Here is a 17,885-nt window from a genome sequence, read left to right on the forward strand (position 1 = left end):
TTGGGTTAGCTTAAATAATGACGGGTTATTAAATTGTAATAGTTATTGATGAAACCACATGGGAAGGTTATAGAGATATGAATTATTTTGTGGTTGTATATAATAAGAACTAGTTTACATATAAATTCTTTCAAATATAACATATAATTTAATAACTTCTTAACCTAGGTTTTAGATCCAAATTTGTCATAAGTGCGAATCTAACAGAGACCAAAAATGTGTCCTATAAAATTTTCAACTAACTCTCCGATAATGGAAAACACGGATAACTAACAAAGTTAATTCCTAGGACAGCGATAGACTCGCGTGCTGCCAATTAGTTTTTAGTATGCTCTACAAGGTGCAGGTGGCTCAGGACCGTTCTTTATGGCAGACTATGGGGGAGGCTTATGTCCAGCAGTGGACGGGTAATGGCTGAAATTATAATGATGAACTAATTTCTAACTTCCTTTTTGTTTCTACAACTTAGAATGGTAAACAAGCTGACGGCCCACCTGACGGAAAGTGGTAACCATCGCCCGACGGCAACGATTAGCAAATATCTTTGACTTTTTTATCAGGGACTAGTTATATATATATAATATATAGTGATCGTATCAACATGTTGAATAGCCTATAGTTTTTCCCAATAAAGGAACAAACAAATGCATAAAAAAAAATTTCAAGTCCGTCTGGCTACAGAAATTGGGGCGTTGAAACATTTCCGCTTTATTAACATAGACATATTTTTTTATTTTTATAAACGAACTTTTTTGTCTTTGGGAAAAGTCTTTTATTTATATCAATACACGGATAGTAATTCGAGGATTATGTCTTGACTGAAACTGCTTACTGCTTTACTTAAAATACCATTCAACACGCCTAAAATTAAGTTTATGTTAATTAAATTTATTTCTATTTATTGGTCATCAATGACTACTGCCTAACGTTAGCGATCAGCAGTGTGACAGACAGCGTCATTGTCTAACGGTCCATGGAGCACCATTATCTTATTGCTCCCATTAAAATCATGCACCCGCATACGCCGCATCCGGCTGCCAAGAGCCAGAGACAACAGCCCGCCGTGCTCGTCGTGACCAGAGACAATGGGAGGGATGATTGTGTTGCACTACTTGTATAAGCTTTTGTTAATTTTTATTAGATCTTACAAGTTCAATGACCGACGTACTACGGCTTTCCTAGTTAAAGTTATATTAAATTTAATTAAAGTAAGTAAACTTTAAATCAACTTATTACGTTCCCGTATGAATCAAGAAGAAAAATTTTATTATGTGTTTATTCAAGATAAAGGTCATCTTTGTTTTTTTTATTACAAAAAAAAAAACAATAAAACATTAAAACACAGGTATTCAACTGTATATCAAATTTCATTTAAATCCGATAAATAACAAACATGCCTTTATTTAGTAGCTTTTTATGATATCTCGAAATGAAATGAATAGAATGTGAATATTCTTAATCTATTATCACACGCTAACCATAGAGCAAGTAATTATTAAATTATTCAAGAGTCGGCCCTGCCTTTGTATTGACGAAACTAGAATATTCATTCACGCTCACGCCATTCACGCCTAGAAATATTAAAACACAAATATAAATGAATATTCATATTATTGTACAACAACGTACCTATATTTAATATGTTCTTATCCAAAATATCGTTATCGACAGGTATCACAATAGATCTAGACACTCTATACTGTAAAGTTTTTAAATTCAATTAACTGGTTGCATAGATTACATACTTTATCTGTATTAGAACAAAGTTTTTTTTTTTATACAACTTAGAATGGCAAACAAGCTGACGGTCCACCTGATGGAAAGTGGTAACCGTAGCCTATAGACATGAGCAGTACCATGGACATAACAGAGTATACTATTACTTGACTCTGGGTATGGCTATTATACCCAAATGCAAATATCAGTAGCGATTATTATCAGCTAAATGTCTCCAATATTGATATTAAAAAGAAATCCTTTTCGAAATTCGAATTTGAAAATGGAAGCGGGCAGTCAGCTCGGGGAGTCGCAGTATCAACAGTGGCGGTGCGTCGCGAACATAGAAATTTACTTAAGTTAAATAACGAAACGCGAGCCCTCTGTTTGCATTCCGACGTCAAATACTGCGGAATATTGTGGCTGCCATGCCGCTATCGAGCTCTGGGCTCGAACTTAGCCTTTATTGCGCAGTCTCTCTCTATTTTAACTTTGCGATGAATATGCAAGAACGGAATGCGTTCAACCTAACAAGAGTTTGATTTCTAAACGTCGAAATGGCTTTTAGGATAATTAGAGATAAACTAAATAAAACAGGCGATGTTTAATAAAACTGTGACTAAGAAATCAATGCAAAATATTAAAATTGCAAATTCGAGTAATACAAAATTTAACTGGTCTTATTTACTGTAACATCTTGTTACAAGTGCCTACGTAAGTACATTAATGCAATTAGATACTTAAAATGAGAAAAAATAAAAAAATAATTTACAATAAACATGTATTTCATTATTTTACTATAATGTAACATTTTACTATAAAAATATTTTTACCCTAACAACTTGTTTATTTCTTGAATTGGATTGATAGGTATTTTATTAAAAAAAATGTACGTGGTATCTGGAAAATATCATTTTAAACTAAATATTAATTCTATTCAATTATAAACACGGTAAAAAATCTGGTAAGCCAATAGATTGCGATTAATTCCTAGCATAGAAGTATGGAGCACGCGCCGCGGCCAGCGGCCGGCGCGGCGTCCGAGTGCGGCTGACAGTGACAACTCGAGGGTGTTTCGACCGTTACCGATAAAAGGTTTTTTTTTTATATAAAAAATATTGCAACTAGATTAATAAACAACTTGACAGTAAAATAATCCCCGTTTAGATTTACGTACCTATCGATGAATATAATAAGATGAAAATTTCAAGTACAGATTTTGTAGTAGTTTCAAGTATGGATTATACAGGATTCGTTTGTATTTTTTGTGAGTTTATTACCTCATAACTCTGCCAGTTGTAAACTGATTTGGAAAATTCTATTTTTATCTGAAAGAATATACTTTCAAATCGGTCCTATAGAAATTTTATTAAAATCAGCATTGTAGTTTAGTTTTTAAATTAAAATATCTGGCTATGCCACAATCTAAGTCGGTTTTTTTTTTTGTGGAAAACATACTTTTTTTTGGGTAACCACTTACTGCAATTTTGACTTGCATATTAGCTTACTAAATCAACTCTAGTTATATTAATATATTATATAAAATATATTAATATAACAAAATAATTTGGTCAATTAGAATGAAACTGATCTTTACGGTGTAATTACCTAGTTTAATTAGCCGTGGGTGATATAGGAACTTGTTTATATCTAGTGCGATTACGTTAATTGACGGATCAATCAACCTGTATTAGAAACAATGCTGCTCCCGGGCGAGCTTCACCGAGCAATCAACATGACGACAATGCACCGCATTATAATTGCCGAATTAGCGCGCGCCTCCGTCACACCCGCCGCCCGCCGCCCGCGTACATTGTTCCCGCCGGTACAGTTTGACGTTTGTTTTGGCGCGAATTCAAACGCGACGCCGTAAATGGTGTTGACACCCTCAAAATGGAGATTATTCATGGATGTTTGCGGCCCTTTGTTGGGGTTACACAGCGAGTTTATGAAATTTATATTGACACGGCCGAGATTATTGAGTCTTTGTTATGAAGGATTTGAATTTAGGAACGCTCGCGAATGTGGGAAAACGGGTCGCGTGCCGTTGACAGATATTAATAACGGCGTACAAATTCTATATGTACACTGTACGTATATAATATAGGAACAGTCGCCCGTAGCAGTTGACGCGTAATGCAGATATGTGTATGAGTATTCACTAATTTGAAGACACCACTCGAGATCACGGTAAAAAATCAAACAAGGAAAATTCGCGACGGCCCTCGAGAATCAAAGCGAAGCTCCCCGATCCACTGGTGCCGTCGGCGGCGCGTGAAACAAGATGCCAACATAACGAGCTAACCCCGAACGTGTCTTGCGTGTTGCCAGTGGTAGAAATAACAAACGAACGTGGTACAACATGGCCGCCGGAGGCGTTTCGCGCCCTCATCCCGTGTTTTATCGGATGCGTTTTGTTCCGTAATTGAATGTGGGGATGTTCCGGGTTCGGGTCATAGCCGGAGGCGGTGGTTATGAAACCGATTATATTGTGATTTATGTTGTCTGTGTCGGTAACAGTTGCTTCAGGCGGCCGCCCGGCGACCGGCGCCCGGTGCTTGGCGTCCGTTCGTCTGTCGCTTGGAGACGCCCTATTTTACGTTGCTAATTTATTGGTGTGTGACCGGTGTCGCATTAATACCCGCAACACACAGCGTTATATGATGTATTTATATAAAATAATTATAATCTAATTAATCGAATAATTTGTCAGTCAAACAGTATTCGTCATTCGAATATTATTCAATTTATAATGTTGGCAATGAAAAGAATTAAATGAAATTTCAAACTCATAAAATAATAAAAAATATACTTTTAACACACACAACGGCCTCCCGATAGAAAGTGGCGACTGTCGTCCATAATAATTATATTATATATAAGCTTATATTGTGCCACCTTTTCCCCCTAAATGTGTTACCACTCCTGAGTATATTAACAATTCTCCTTTTATTGAAAATAAAAAAAAACAGTATACAATAAGAACTACTTCATTTATTTAAAGATAACTAAGCAACGAATTTAATTATTGAATGCAACCATGATATACCTAATTATTTTACAATAACAACCTCATTATTTTAACTATTTGTTCATGTCATTCAGTATTCTTTTAATAAAGCAATATTTATTCCGTTTGGTAACTTAACATATCGACAGATTAGAATACTGCGTAGGTCTACGAAGTGCTACGACGTCTACGACAACTCTACGTAATCTATGTTATCGTAAAACTAAATTTTTAACGCTGTTTTAAATTGTGTTCCTTTATGGTGTCTTAGAGAAAAAAACGTAAAACCTTTATGTTACTTTATTACTATTTAGCTATTAGGCCGTGGCCTATATACGACACAACAATAGCGGCAGATTTTTTAAATACACAATTTTATAAAAAAAAAATATAATTCCTCATAAACCTATTATGTCTATGTATATATATGTAATGTAGGTATATGTACTTATTTTGTATGTGAAGAGATATTTTATGTTTATGTATATATGTATATGTATTATTATATACATATATGTATGTATTTTATTATTAATTATATGAGTTACTTTGTATATATGTCAAATATTTATTATTTCTTACAACTGTACTTTTTCCTCCTATTATTGTACGCACACTGCCCTCTGGTAATTAATGCTTTCCACTCAGGGTTTGCTGGAAGAGAACTCTTACAGAGTTAAGCTCGCCTGTTGTACGTCCTGATGAATTCATCATGATGGGCTAACTGGCCTGTTTTCATTCTCATCTATCACCCTTCACTGGCGCTCCGCCAGCGTATCCCGTTAGCGCAGGCGGGGTTACCATACCATTTTCACCCATAAAAAAAAAGCCTCCCCTTATTTTCTAGAGGGACAGCAAAACGTTAAGTGGCTTATGCATTAAACAGTATAAGACACTGTGTCTATCAGATGTATGTTACTCACCTGTGTTGGCGTTAAATGTATGAGCGAGGCGAGATGCTCCCTCTCAGGCGCTGATAGGTACTTCTGCTGCTTAAACCTTCGTTCTAACTCGTACACCTGCAAAATGGAATATTTGTAAACTTCTAGAAGTCATGTACAGTTCAAGCTGGCAACGCATGGGGGGTATCATGGGCGAAACAGTATCCTCTGTTATGTGCATGATACTGCTCATGTGTATAGGCGACGGTTACCACTTTCCATCAGGTGGGCCGTCAGCTTGTTTGCCATTCTAAGTTGTATAAAACAAAACAAAAAATATATATTCGAACTGAGAGCCTGCTTTAAGTAGATTGGTAGGTTCTTTTAAGTAGATTGAAAATAGATAGATAATTTATATAAGAGACACAGGTGCACAGTAAAAAAAACAAATATAAAATACAAAAAATAAAATACAAAATACATAAAACAAGTAAAAAATGTTTCCCTTAATGCCTGTACCATAGTAACACAAAATGGTCACAACTCAGTTTATTGCTTCGCCCTTAAAAGAGCGAAACACTGATATTCTGTTGTGGCCAAAAGTGAGCCGCGAAATTCCGTAAAAAAAAATTTTAAAAAAATGTAGGTAGTAAGAAATATAGATAAAATACAATGTGTGTATTTATTACATTCACTATTATTTAATATTTTATATAACAGTGAATTTAATTAACAGAATAGTGTATGGATTAGGTGTAGGATCAATATGATTTTATTCTTGTAATTTTTATTTTTGTTTGTTTTTTTTTTACTTAAATGTAATATTATGAAATTTGAAAGTAGTACTATCTATTTATAGGTACATAAGTATATAATTAGCTGTGTGTGGTACCGACATAGAATGGGCCACCCCTTCCTTCCCCGTGGGTGTCGTAAGAGGCGACTAAGGGAGGGCGAGTGATGGGCAGCAGCGTCCCTCTTAAAACATCTTCAAAGTCTTACTGCGGTTACCAATACGCCAGCAAAGTGTGGCATCTACTGGTAAAACCCTCCAAGGGGGAGCCTATATTTAGGAGTGGACAGTTAGCAGTTGATGCATTTGTTTAAATTCAATTCAATCATTTATTGCTATTTCATGTTGTAACAATATAGGTTTTAAGTTATTAAAGGTAAAGAATCGACATGAACTCCAACCCCCTTGGAAGGACACAGCAATGTCATTAATTTATTAATTTACAAGTATATAAAAAAAGTAAACCCCTTTTGTTTGGGAAAAGGGATTGTTAGTAATGGAGACTAAGAATCCCATTGCTAACAATATACCCAACCAGGTCGACCTCCTCGCGGTTCCCCCTGGAAACTATCATGGTTAATTCCTGATGAATTCATCATGATGGGCTAACTGGCCTGTTTTCATTCTCATCTATCACCCTTCACTGGTGCTCCGCCAGCGTATCCCGTTAGCGCAGGCGGGGTTATCATTCCATTTTCATCCAATAAAAAAAAGCCCTTTTGTTAAAATCCAAAAAAACAAATGATGCGCGCCATGACGATGACGGCGACGCGGCTGTCGTATTAAACAACTGGCTACGAGGAATATTCCGGAATAGAATTAATTACATCAACTATAAGTAGGTACAGTCTGCCTTCCTATACTGAGCCCCCAGGGGCGAGGGGCGGGGCTGAGCCACCGGCAGGCAGGGGGCGGGGGCGACCCCGCCTCGCAATTAAATAGCTTGCGTTCATGTAATTTGGTTATATATTGTAATATATATAGATATATAAGTTTATTTGTAACTGTAGATTGCTTTGTTTCGGATTTCGTTACAGGTTAATGGCTAATGGATTGTATTTCTTTTCGTCCATAGATACAAACGCTGTTTATGGTTTGTTTTTTTTTTTTATTGATTACTAGCTAATACCCATTTTTTTTTTATGGGTGAAAATGGTATGGTAACCCCGCCTGCGCTAACGGAATACGCTGGCGGAGCACCAGTGAAGGGTGATAGATGAGAATGAAAACAGGCCAGTTAGCCCATCATGATGAATTCATCAGGAATTAACCATGATAGTTTCCAGGGGGAACCGCGAGGAGGTCGACCTGGTTGGGTATATTGCTAGCAATTGGATTCTTAGTCTCCAATACTAACAATCCTTTTCCCCCCTGTACCTGCCTATTTATCATGTCGGGGAATACTGTACCAAAATTAACAAATGACGTGTCGTTCTCACTCTTTGTCTTAGGTCAAAATTACTTTACCTAAGTAGGTTGTAAACTAAGCTGTATAAGTTACTATAGTTTTTTAACTATTCTACGGGAACTTTTTAATTTTCCGTGATTAATTGTATCTAAAATATTGACCGGGGGTGTAAGGTGCCACTATGCAAAATTTCATTTAAATCGGTCCAACATTTTCGGAGATTAATCCGTACAAACAGACAAACAGACAGAGAAACAAAAGATTTTGAAAAAATCTGACTTTTATAAACTTTAGCGTTTTTTTCTATGTACAAACATTCTATCTCTACAATTTTATTATACTTATGTATAGGTAATGGAATGGCAACCCCGCAAGCAATTGGTATACTTTGCTGAGACATCAGTGTGTGATGATAGGTGAGGATGAAAGCAGATTAGTTAGCCTATCGTGACGAAATCATTACGAATTACGGTGGTTTCTAGGAGGAACCGCGTGGAGGTCGACCTGATACTATATTGCGAGCATTAGAACCGCTACACGCTTCAGATATGTTTCCTCCCATGAACGCTCAGTTTGTGACATGAGCTCCCTGTCGAGGTTTTTCTAAAAGACTACAGCATGAGGTTCTTCAGAAACGGAGTCAGAGGGAGACTTTGTCCAATACTCGATAGCTTGGGCACCTCTGTCCTATTATACTCTATTACTTCCATGGTACTGCTCATATCTATAGGCGACGGTTACCATTTTCCATCAGGTGGGCCGTCAGCTTGTTTGCCATTGCTATGTTGTATTAAAAAAAAAAGCTACGTAGATATATAGATAGGTATATATGATTGCAGTGACTTCTCATCATCAGCACTGCTCTGAGGTTAAATGTATAACGTGGCCGAGTTACCATGGCGATGGGGGCACAATAAAACTCTCACGCTTGACGCGATCAGGAAAATCTCCCCTAACAAGGCGAACTATTCACGGTACGACACTAATATCTATTGAGATATTTTAGAAACATCTATTCTAAAAAAATCTATTCTCCACTTGTTATTACTAGAAAATAGAAAAGTTTGTTTTTTTTTTGTCTTGGAAATCCTACTAATATTATAATTGTGAAAGTTTGTAAAAAAATTTTTATGTTTATTACTCTATCACGTTTAAACAGACAGATTTAAATTCTTTTGGTACACGAGTAAGTTATATGAATCAGTTGATATGAACAAAGCTGTGGGGAACAGCTAGTAGAAAATAAATCGGCTTAATTTAAAGTAGTCATATTGGTGAAAATTATGGATTAACAGTAATTAGATAGGCCACAACATAAAAAGACAAACAAGCTAAAGTGATAATGGGTGAGTCATACAGCTCTAAGAACTGACAACCATTTGTAGAAAGCACTCGAGTGGCAACCCCGTACAAGCAAACGCAATGTAAGACGTAGGACACTCACTTGATGGAGTTATAACCTAAAATCTGTTACATGGAGACAGTAGACGTAGTTCAGGACTGTCTAAGGGAACATTAATATTCAAAAGCGGATAATTTACGGTTGAAGTAGCGATGCATAAATACGTACAGCAGCCGAATCGCAATCGCGACTTGTCGTACCGTGAATGGGCATCTTTAAGCTGCGAATTATTGCAGGTAAGCTCCCGGACGGGTATTTATTTGTAAAATGATCGGCAAATAAAGACTCCCCCAACTGAGGGGCGCAAATACGGAATTTGTTAGGGGCTAAGTGAACAAAAAGTTCGCGCCGTTACCTACACATAGACTGTATATCGGCAGCGTATAGATATATCTGCATCCAAACATAATAGATATATATTTAACATCATTCATGCCCACTAGTGGGAAATTAATGGGCTGTTATATTATATAGCGGTAAAACTAAGCTCGGCGCCGTAATTTGAGCTCTCATCATGCTTATCAACATTTCAGCCGTGAACTGTCCACTGCTGAATCTCCTCCTTCTCCTCCCCTAAATCTGTTTTTCCCTATTGGCAGTTAGGCTTCTGGTGGTATTTTAAGAGGGACGCTGCTACACATCTCTCAACCTTTAAATTCCCTTAGTCGCTTTTTATGATATCCACGGGAGAGATAGAGACGGCCTATTCTACGTGGGAACCACACGGCAATTCTAAATCTACATGCCATTAAAGTTTTTTTTATACAACTTAGAATGGCAAACGAGCTGACGGCCCACCTCATGGAAAGCGATAACCGTCGCCTATAGACAAGTGCAGTAGCATGGACATAACAGAGTATACTGTTTCGCCCATGATACCCCCCATGTGTTGCCATTTCTGAGGATTCGGGTGTTATTCCTCTGTACCCTGTAAACTGCCATATCCCACACTCCAAACCGAAACACAGCCATGCAAACAATTGCTTCACGGTAGAAACACGAATGGGACCGAGGTGCCAAGCAAACGACTTTTGTACAAAGTCTCCCTTTGGTAATTCTATTATTCTATTGACGAATATCTACTAGGTCTTTCTCTCTTCAGGTTGCTATGTCTAACAAGGTGCATATTTTGTTATGTATTCTGTAACGTGTGTAATATATTGTACGATTATCATAAGGTGGAATGCAACTGTATTAAATAAGATTATTTTAAGGTCGGAAATGTCCACGTGTTGATGTCACCTATGTCCAATACCCTACACTGTATGGCCACGTACAGTGCGGTTTCAAAGGAATTTCCTCTCGCGAACGATCAAGCTGTAGAATGATCCTTCCGTGGCTTTCCCTAGAGATTACAATATGGGGTTCTTTAAACAGGATATATTAAGTTTCCTTCAGGGTCAGTAACGTGCACTAATAACCCTAATATTGCAGGTGTTCATAGGCTACGGTGACCACCACCATCAAACAGGCTTTATGCTTTTTTTGCCACCTTTGTGGTATAAAACAAAATATTTATCATCCAACGGGCTGTGTATGTTTGTTTGACATCATTGTGGTATTAAAATTCTTGAGATATTTTACACTTTTTAGGCTACGGTGGCTATTTACTATCAGGTCATGGCCGCAACTTGGGGAAGGGGGCATTAGGGGGCATAGCCCTACCTTAAAAGACTTATTACTCTAACTTAAAATAAACGACCCAATGAACATTAGACATATTCACTTTTCGAAGTCATTTAATTATTGCTTCCGCCCTACCAAAAAGTTCTCTTACTAGACCGTAGTTCCGTAGACCTAAGTTTAAGGTAGGCCTTAAACTTGAGTCTAGCTACAGCCCTGTATCAGGTGGACTTTCATGTCTGGTGAATAAAAAAATATTAATATGACCAGGAATTGTGCTCACCTGCGCTTGCGTGAACAGCACCCGCCTCTTCCTCCTCTGCGCCAGGGGGAACTGCATGGGCTTCGCGTCGGGTCCGGCGCACGCCGCCAGCCCGCCCATGTTGTTGACGTGGCCCATACCGCCCGAGGTGGACGTCATTAGCCTGGAAACTAAAGCAGCCGCTCAGGTACGCACACTTCGACTCACCAACGTATGTACTAGGGGGGAAAGGATTGTTAGTAATGCAGACTACCAGTCCCATCGCTAGCAATATGCTCTGTCAGGTCCCCCATGGAAACTATCGTGCTGAATTCCAGGTGTATATATCACGATAAGCTAACTGCCGTTTCATTCTCACCTATCATCTTTCACTGGTGCCCCACCAGCGTATATCGTTAACGCAGGCGAGGTTACCATTTCATTATCAACCATTAAAAAAACCTATGTACTTGGGGTTTTATTATGTAATTAGATTACATTAGAACATTGTTCATCAACGTATGAAGACGATTACAAACGAACTTGACGTTTGATCAAAAATTTCAAAGACATTACGAGAACTACTTCACGCTAAAACAACTAAACGGATTTTAATAAAATATGGTACACTATGACAATAATTGGATATATTCTAACTTAAAGCACGGCACACATTATAATACTGATTTATAAGGGCGAAGTCATAGGAAATAGCTAGTGTTATAAAAGAAAAAGTCAATCGACATGTTTGACACCTCTTGGTGCTTCAACAACTTCACCAATCATCATGTAATTTGGTACATAATATTATTTATATTATTTGTATATTTATAATAATAATAATAATAAACTCTTTATTGCGACAGTAGAGATGTATACAAGGAGTATTTATACAGAATGTGCATATACAAAAGGCGGGCTTATCGTTGAAAGCTATCTCTTACAAACAACCTGGCATAAAGAATGGAATAACATCTGAGTCCTCAGGAATGGCAACGCATGGGGGGTATCATGGGCGAAACAGTATACTCTGTTATGTCCATGGTACTGCTCATATCTATAGGCGACGGTTACCACTTTCCATCGGGTGGGCCGTCAGCTTGTTTGCCATTCTAAATAGTATAAAAAAAAATATTTTACGTATTTTACGTAATACGTATTCTATCTCCCTATGAGCTCTTGGTGTTAAATGGCTTCTCCTCTATTTCGTTCAGACACTAATAATATATATATATATATATATATATATATTATATATATTTAACACTTTATTGCACCAACATAACATGATTTGTTAAAACAATTTTCGTATATAACAACACGTATAGTGTAGTACAAAAGGCGGTCTTATTGCTAAGCAATATATATATATATATATATATATATATATATATATATATATATATATATATATATATATATATATATATATATATATATATATATATATATATATATATATATATATATATATATATATATATATATATATATATATATATATTTTTTTTTTTTTTCAAAAATATACGACGAAATATATCCAACCCCTGCCCTGAATCGTGCTCATACGACCTTAAACCATTAAACAAGTGAGCCGTTTCAATTGAATAAATGGCTTTTATTATCAACTCGTGTGAGACAACGCGAGTTCGGTGACCGCTGCTCTGAATATAATTTGCTATTTTGAGAGAAGGAGGAAGAAAGATGTGAGAAGATAAGAAGTGGAGCACAATCTCAGGCTATGGACACACAAGCACCTCTAAACAGAATACATCATTTTTTCATCATCATATCACCCTTTCTGTCCACTGCTGAACATAAACCTTACCCTTGGGGGGGTTTTGCCAGTAGTTGCCACGTTTGGCAGGCGGATTGGAAACCGCAGCGTCTCTCAGTAATGTTTAAAACATTACTGAGAGACGCTGCTGCTCAACCCTCGACCATTAAGTTATCCGCGGGAAAGAAAGTAAACTATTGAAAAAAAAACTAATTCACTAAATGATTGAAAGTATTATAAGACTAATTTAAGTAAGTATATCCCTTCAGATAGGTATAGAAAAGTTTTCTAATGAGAAGAGTCATGAGGTTAGTAAACATAAAAAAATAGAAAAAATCGAGAACCTCCTTTTATTTGAAGTCGGTTGAAAATGCGTTATAAGTGTTACGCTTTTACGATTAACCCCTGATTGTTCAATCGCAATTTTTATATGCCGCAATAGGGTTGCAAGGTGGCAATGGAATGCCTATAATAATTGTAGTACGTTATATTTACATGTATAGTTTTAGAAATAATGTATATGGTAAAACAACGTTTACCGAGTCATATATATATATATATATATATATATATATATATATATATATATATATATATATATATATATATATATATATATATATATATATATATATATATATAGGGCATATAAGTGAACTGTACAAGAGCATACAAACAGTTCAAATCTCATAACATTACATATCGTAACGTCAGCAGCAACTGAGTGGCGCACGGCGGCAATATCGCACACATTATTCGAGTCGAATTCACCGCTCATTCTATTTACACAACACTCCACATCGAAAAGGGCCTTTCAATAAAATATTACTCCCCATTCTGTCTTACGTTCTATTGTGTACAGTGCCTGTGTTTTGGCTGTATTATTCTATATATCGTTGCCTTGTCGAAAGAAAAAAACCACCTCGTAGTCTATGCCCGCTCGAGCCTTTGTCAATGAACCGCCGGACATTTTGTTATCGCGATCACGAAATCTCATTTTTTTTTGTGTTTAATTCAAATGTTGCGCTATTTTAGTTGGCATTTCAATGGCTTCCAGTGGCGTAGTTAGATTGATAATAACCAACTGTCTAATGACACGTAAACAGATGTTTAATAAGTGTAAAGTAAAAAGTGGTTGATGTTGGATTTTTTTTTTTTTTTTATTTATTTCATACTTTTTCTCAAACATGCTTGGAAATGTGAGCATTATTTTGACAATCTTCTTAGAGATAAATCAAAATTGCCGTACTGGCCTGATACATGCGGGCAGCAGCCAGCAAAAGTTGTATGAAAATCCATATCTGTCGTGTTTTGCGGCCAGATAAATTTTTATATAAACTCATATCTGTCCTGTAATTTAAAAATGGAATGACCTTTTATTTCGAAACATGGCTACCAAGGACGTAACTAATAAAAGGTTTTATTTAAATTTTGAATTGGCTTGCAAATAGAAAGCTGTTTATTGAAAAAAAAACCAAAGAAACATTATGGCGCATAATAAATTATTATTGTTCGTTATTCGTCATTAAACTTAAAAAGTAAAAAGTAAAAGTACTATACAAGCCTTGGCCACAACTAAGCATTGATGGACTCACATATGTGTGTCTCGGCTACGCCTCGGCCTACATTTGCACGTTCGTCCATCAATGCCTCAGTTGCTGGCCGCTGCAGTAATGTACTATATTGTACACATTAGTTATAAAAATATGACAGAGGTAAACAAAAGTACAAAGGCGAGCTTAACTCTGATAGAGTTTTCTTCCAGCAACACCCTAAATGGAAGTGAAACATTTTTTTATATTCATACGTGAATTTATGATTAACTTTAATGTATTTTTAATTACTTTTTTCTGTAAGATATCAATATTCCTTATTAATATTATAAATATTTTGTAATATTATAAATAGTTTGTTTATTATTATTTATTATAAATAAATATAAAAAAAAAAAAAAAAAAAAAAAAAAAATATTTATTATAAAATTGCATACGTACATACATATCTGTCACGCCTGTCTCCCAATAGGGTGGGCAGAAACAATGGAACGCCAAATGTTTCGATTCAAACAAACCTCTTTCGCTTTGTAAATTGGTAAAATTATATATAAATAATGGAATGACTGGAAGAGATCGCTTTTAGCGATAAGTCCGCACATTGTTTTCTCATTGTGATCATTTCTTGTAATTGTTTGTATCTATAATAAATTTACTATTGTAATCTCTATAGAGGAAACAATAAAGAGTAAATCTATCTATCTATTATAAATTTTGGTTATGCGAACGAAGTCTCGGGTAAAAATTATTAGACAATAAATTAACATATCGTTATCTTTAAGCAATTTTTTAAGGACTTGTTTTTGATATTCATAGCACGTAGATGTAAGTTGTGTATATAATAGATTATATTTTTTTACATACATATACATACATATCTGTCACGCGTGTCTCCCATTAGGGTAGGCAGAAACAATGGAACGCCAAATGCTTCGATTTAAACAAACCTCTTTCGCTTCCTCCACATTCATATATACTTTTTTACATAACGTTATAATGATATCTTAATTTAATTAAAGTATCAACAAATCATGCATAACCATAGACACGTAGTTCGTTTAAATTTCCAAAATCAAATTTCGAAGCTCATTTGATATACATATATATAGGTACAGATCACTTGTATAGTACGCGTCAAGAATTCCGACGGTAGCATGCGACGGTGACACGGCGAGGCGAGGGTCCGAGGACTGCATATATTTTGACAACAAACACTCGGTAATTGAACTTTGGACTGCCCGCGACGGACAGACGGACGGAGGGGCGCTCCCTTGCCTATTGTGGTGAAAAAAATTATAATATCACGTGCCCTCCAATTGACATGGGTCTCAGGCATCGTGTAGAATGTCAGCATATATTTATAATTACCAGCCTTTGCCCACTACTTTGGCCGCGTGATCGGGATATATATATTCTTTATTGCACTAAAACATACAGTAACAACAATGAGTTAATAACAATCTTAGCAAAGGCGAACTTATCTCTAAAAGAGATCTCTTCCAGTCAACCTAACACAGTACATTTTGCTGGTAATAGGAATAGCTAATACTTTCTAGTAAGCGAAAGCCACTGCATTAAATTGGGTGCAGTTTTCACAGTTGATCCAATATTAATTTTATCATTACTGGAGCAGTTTTTTCTTTCAAATTTTTTATACAAACTTAAAACAAAAAACTTTATATAATAAGTTATTATTATAAATAATGTATCTATCTATCTATTGTCTAAGTCTAAACAAACATGCCGATAAATATATTACCACAGTACCAGAGGGAGGCTTTCTACAAAAGTCGTTTGCTTGGCTACCTCTGTCTCATTCGTGTTTCTACCGTGAAGCAGTCATGTTTGCATGGCTGTGTTCCGGTTTTAAGGCTGGAATATGGCAGTGAGTTTACAGAGTATAGAGGAATAACACCTGAGCCTTCAGGAATGGCAACGCATGGAGGGTATTATGGGCGGTACAGTATACTCTGTTATGACTTACCATCAGGTGGGCCGTCAGCTTGTTTGCCATTCTAAGTTGTATAAAAAAAATAGACAGACAAAACTAATAAGAAATGTCTTGGTATTAATGTTTTTATTATATTACTAGCTGTTACAAAGTATCATTTTGGAAAAGTTAATAGATTTTGTATGGGAATGAGCATTAAATGCTATAATGAAATATTGTATTATTATTTATAAATATAGATATTAAAAACTAAAGAGAATACGTACATACATACATATCTGTCACGCTTGTCTCCCATTAGGGTAGGCAGAAACAATGGAACACCAAATGCTTCGATTAAAACGAATAAAGGAGAATTATTCGAGTCTGTTCGGAATAAGTGCAGATATCACATACAAATACGGATGAATTAAGAATCTCCTACAATTGGGAGACTCTTAAAAATCAAAGGTAAAATAAGATGAAAGCGTAGATCCAAGTAAGTAACTAGGGCGGCGGACACTTAACCCCCGGCCACACGAGTGCGTTTGATGACCGGCCGATTGGCGTGAAATTGTCCAACGCCCCGAGAGCAGGACACTGTGGCTCTACCATGAAACCTAAATGCGAAGTTTCGGACTCCAATTTCGTGCGAACGATGAAAGACATTCATTGTATCGGGTAGATTTTTTTTCTTGTTTAATTTTTGAGGACTTCCATCCTATTTATCAAAATATAAATAATATATATCAATCTCTAATTAGGATGTTTTCTTGCAATTATATATATAATTATAAAACAGATTTACTCAATACATATTGGGCATAAGGGGAAAAGTGAGAGGGAGACTTTGTACAAAAGTCGATTGCTTGGGTACTTCTGTTCCATTCGTGTTTCTACCGTGAAACAGTTGTGTTTGCATGGCTGTGTTTCGGTTTGAAGAGTGGGATATGGCGTGAATTTACAGGGTACAGAGGAATAACACCTGAGTCCTCAGGAATGGCAACGCATGGGGGTATCATTGGCGCAACAGTATACTTTGTTATGTCCATGGTACTGCTCATGTTTATAGGCGACGGTTACCACTTTCCATCAGGTGGGCCGTCAGCTTGTTTGCCATTCTAAGTTGTGTAAAAAAATATATAATAATAATACTTCATGTACTCTACCATAAAATGTCCGATCAATCGAATTTGAAAATATTACTTTAATTAATTTATTTTAACAACCGACTTCAAATGAAAGGAGAATACGAATTCGGTTGTATATATATTTTATGTTTGTTACCTCATAACTCCATCAGTTAATAACCGATTTGGAAAATTTTCCTTTTATCTGAAAGGATGTACTTACAGATCGATGTCATACAAATTTTATAACAATCAGTTAAAAAGTTTAGTTTTTAAATTAAAATAACTAGTATTGTTCTTTTTTTTTTTTTGTAAAACTCAGCATTAAATCATTTTTATTCTATATTCTATATATAGGTTCATTTAAATTATAATCATTTCTTCCGTTTGTAACATCAAATTATTATTTATTTTTATAATT

At 35.9% G+C, this 17,885-nt stretch overlaps 1 protein-coding gene across 2 annotated transcripts in view; it reads right to left on the bottom strand.

The window, feature by feature from the left end:
* Nucleotides 1-17,885, bottom strand: part of LOC116413457 (homeobox protein Nkx-2.4-like) — a 53,866-nt gene that overhangs the window by 11,568 nt on the left and 24,413 nt on the right. For both annotated transcript variants that reach the window (XM_052900525.1, XM_052900524.1), the window contains exons 3-4: nt 11,117-11,265; nt 5,650-5,745 (exon numbers count right to left, since the gene is read on the bottom strand). In XM_052900525.1, the coding sequence (XP_052756485.1) occupies nt 5,650-5,745; nt 11,117-11,265 (245 nt within the window). The remainder of the gene's footprint in view (nt 1-5,649; nt 5,746-11,116; nt 11,266-17,885) is intronic.

This window comes from Galleria mellonella, unplaced genomic scaffold (assembly GCF_026898425.1).
Source record: "Galleria mellonella isolate WM207_F2 unplaced genomic scaffold, CSIRO_AGI_GalMel_v1 utg65, whole genome shotgun sequence".
In the NCBI taxonomy this organism is placed as follows: domain Eukaryota; kingdom Metazoa; phylum Arthropoda; class Insecta; order Lepidoptera; family Pyralidae; genus Galleria; species Galleria mellonella.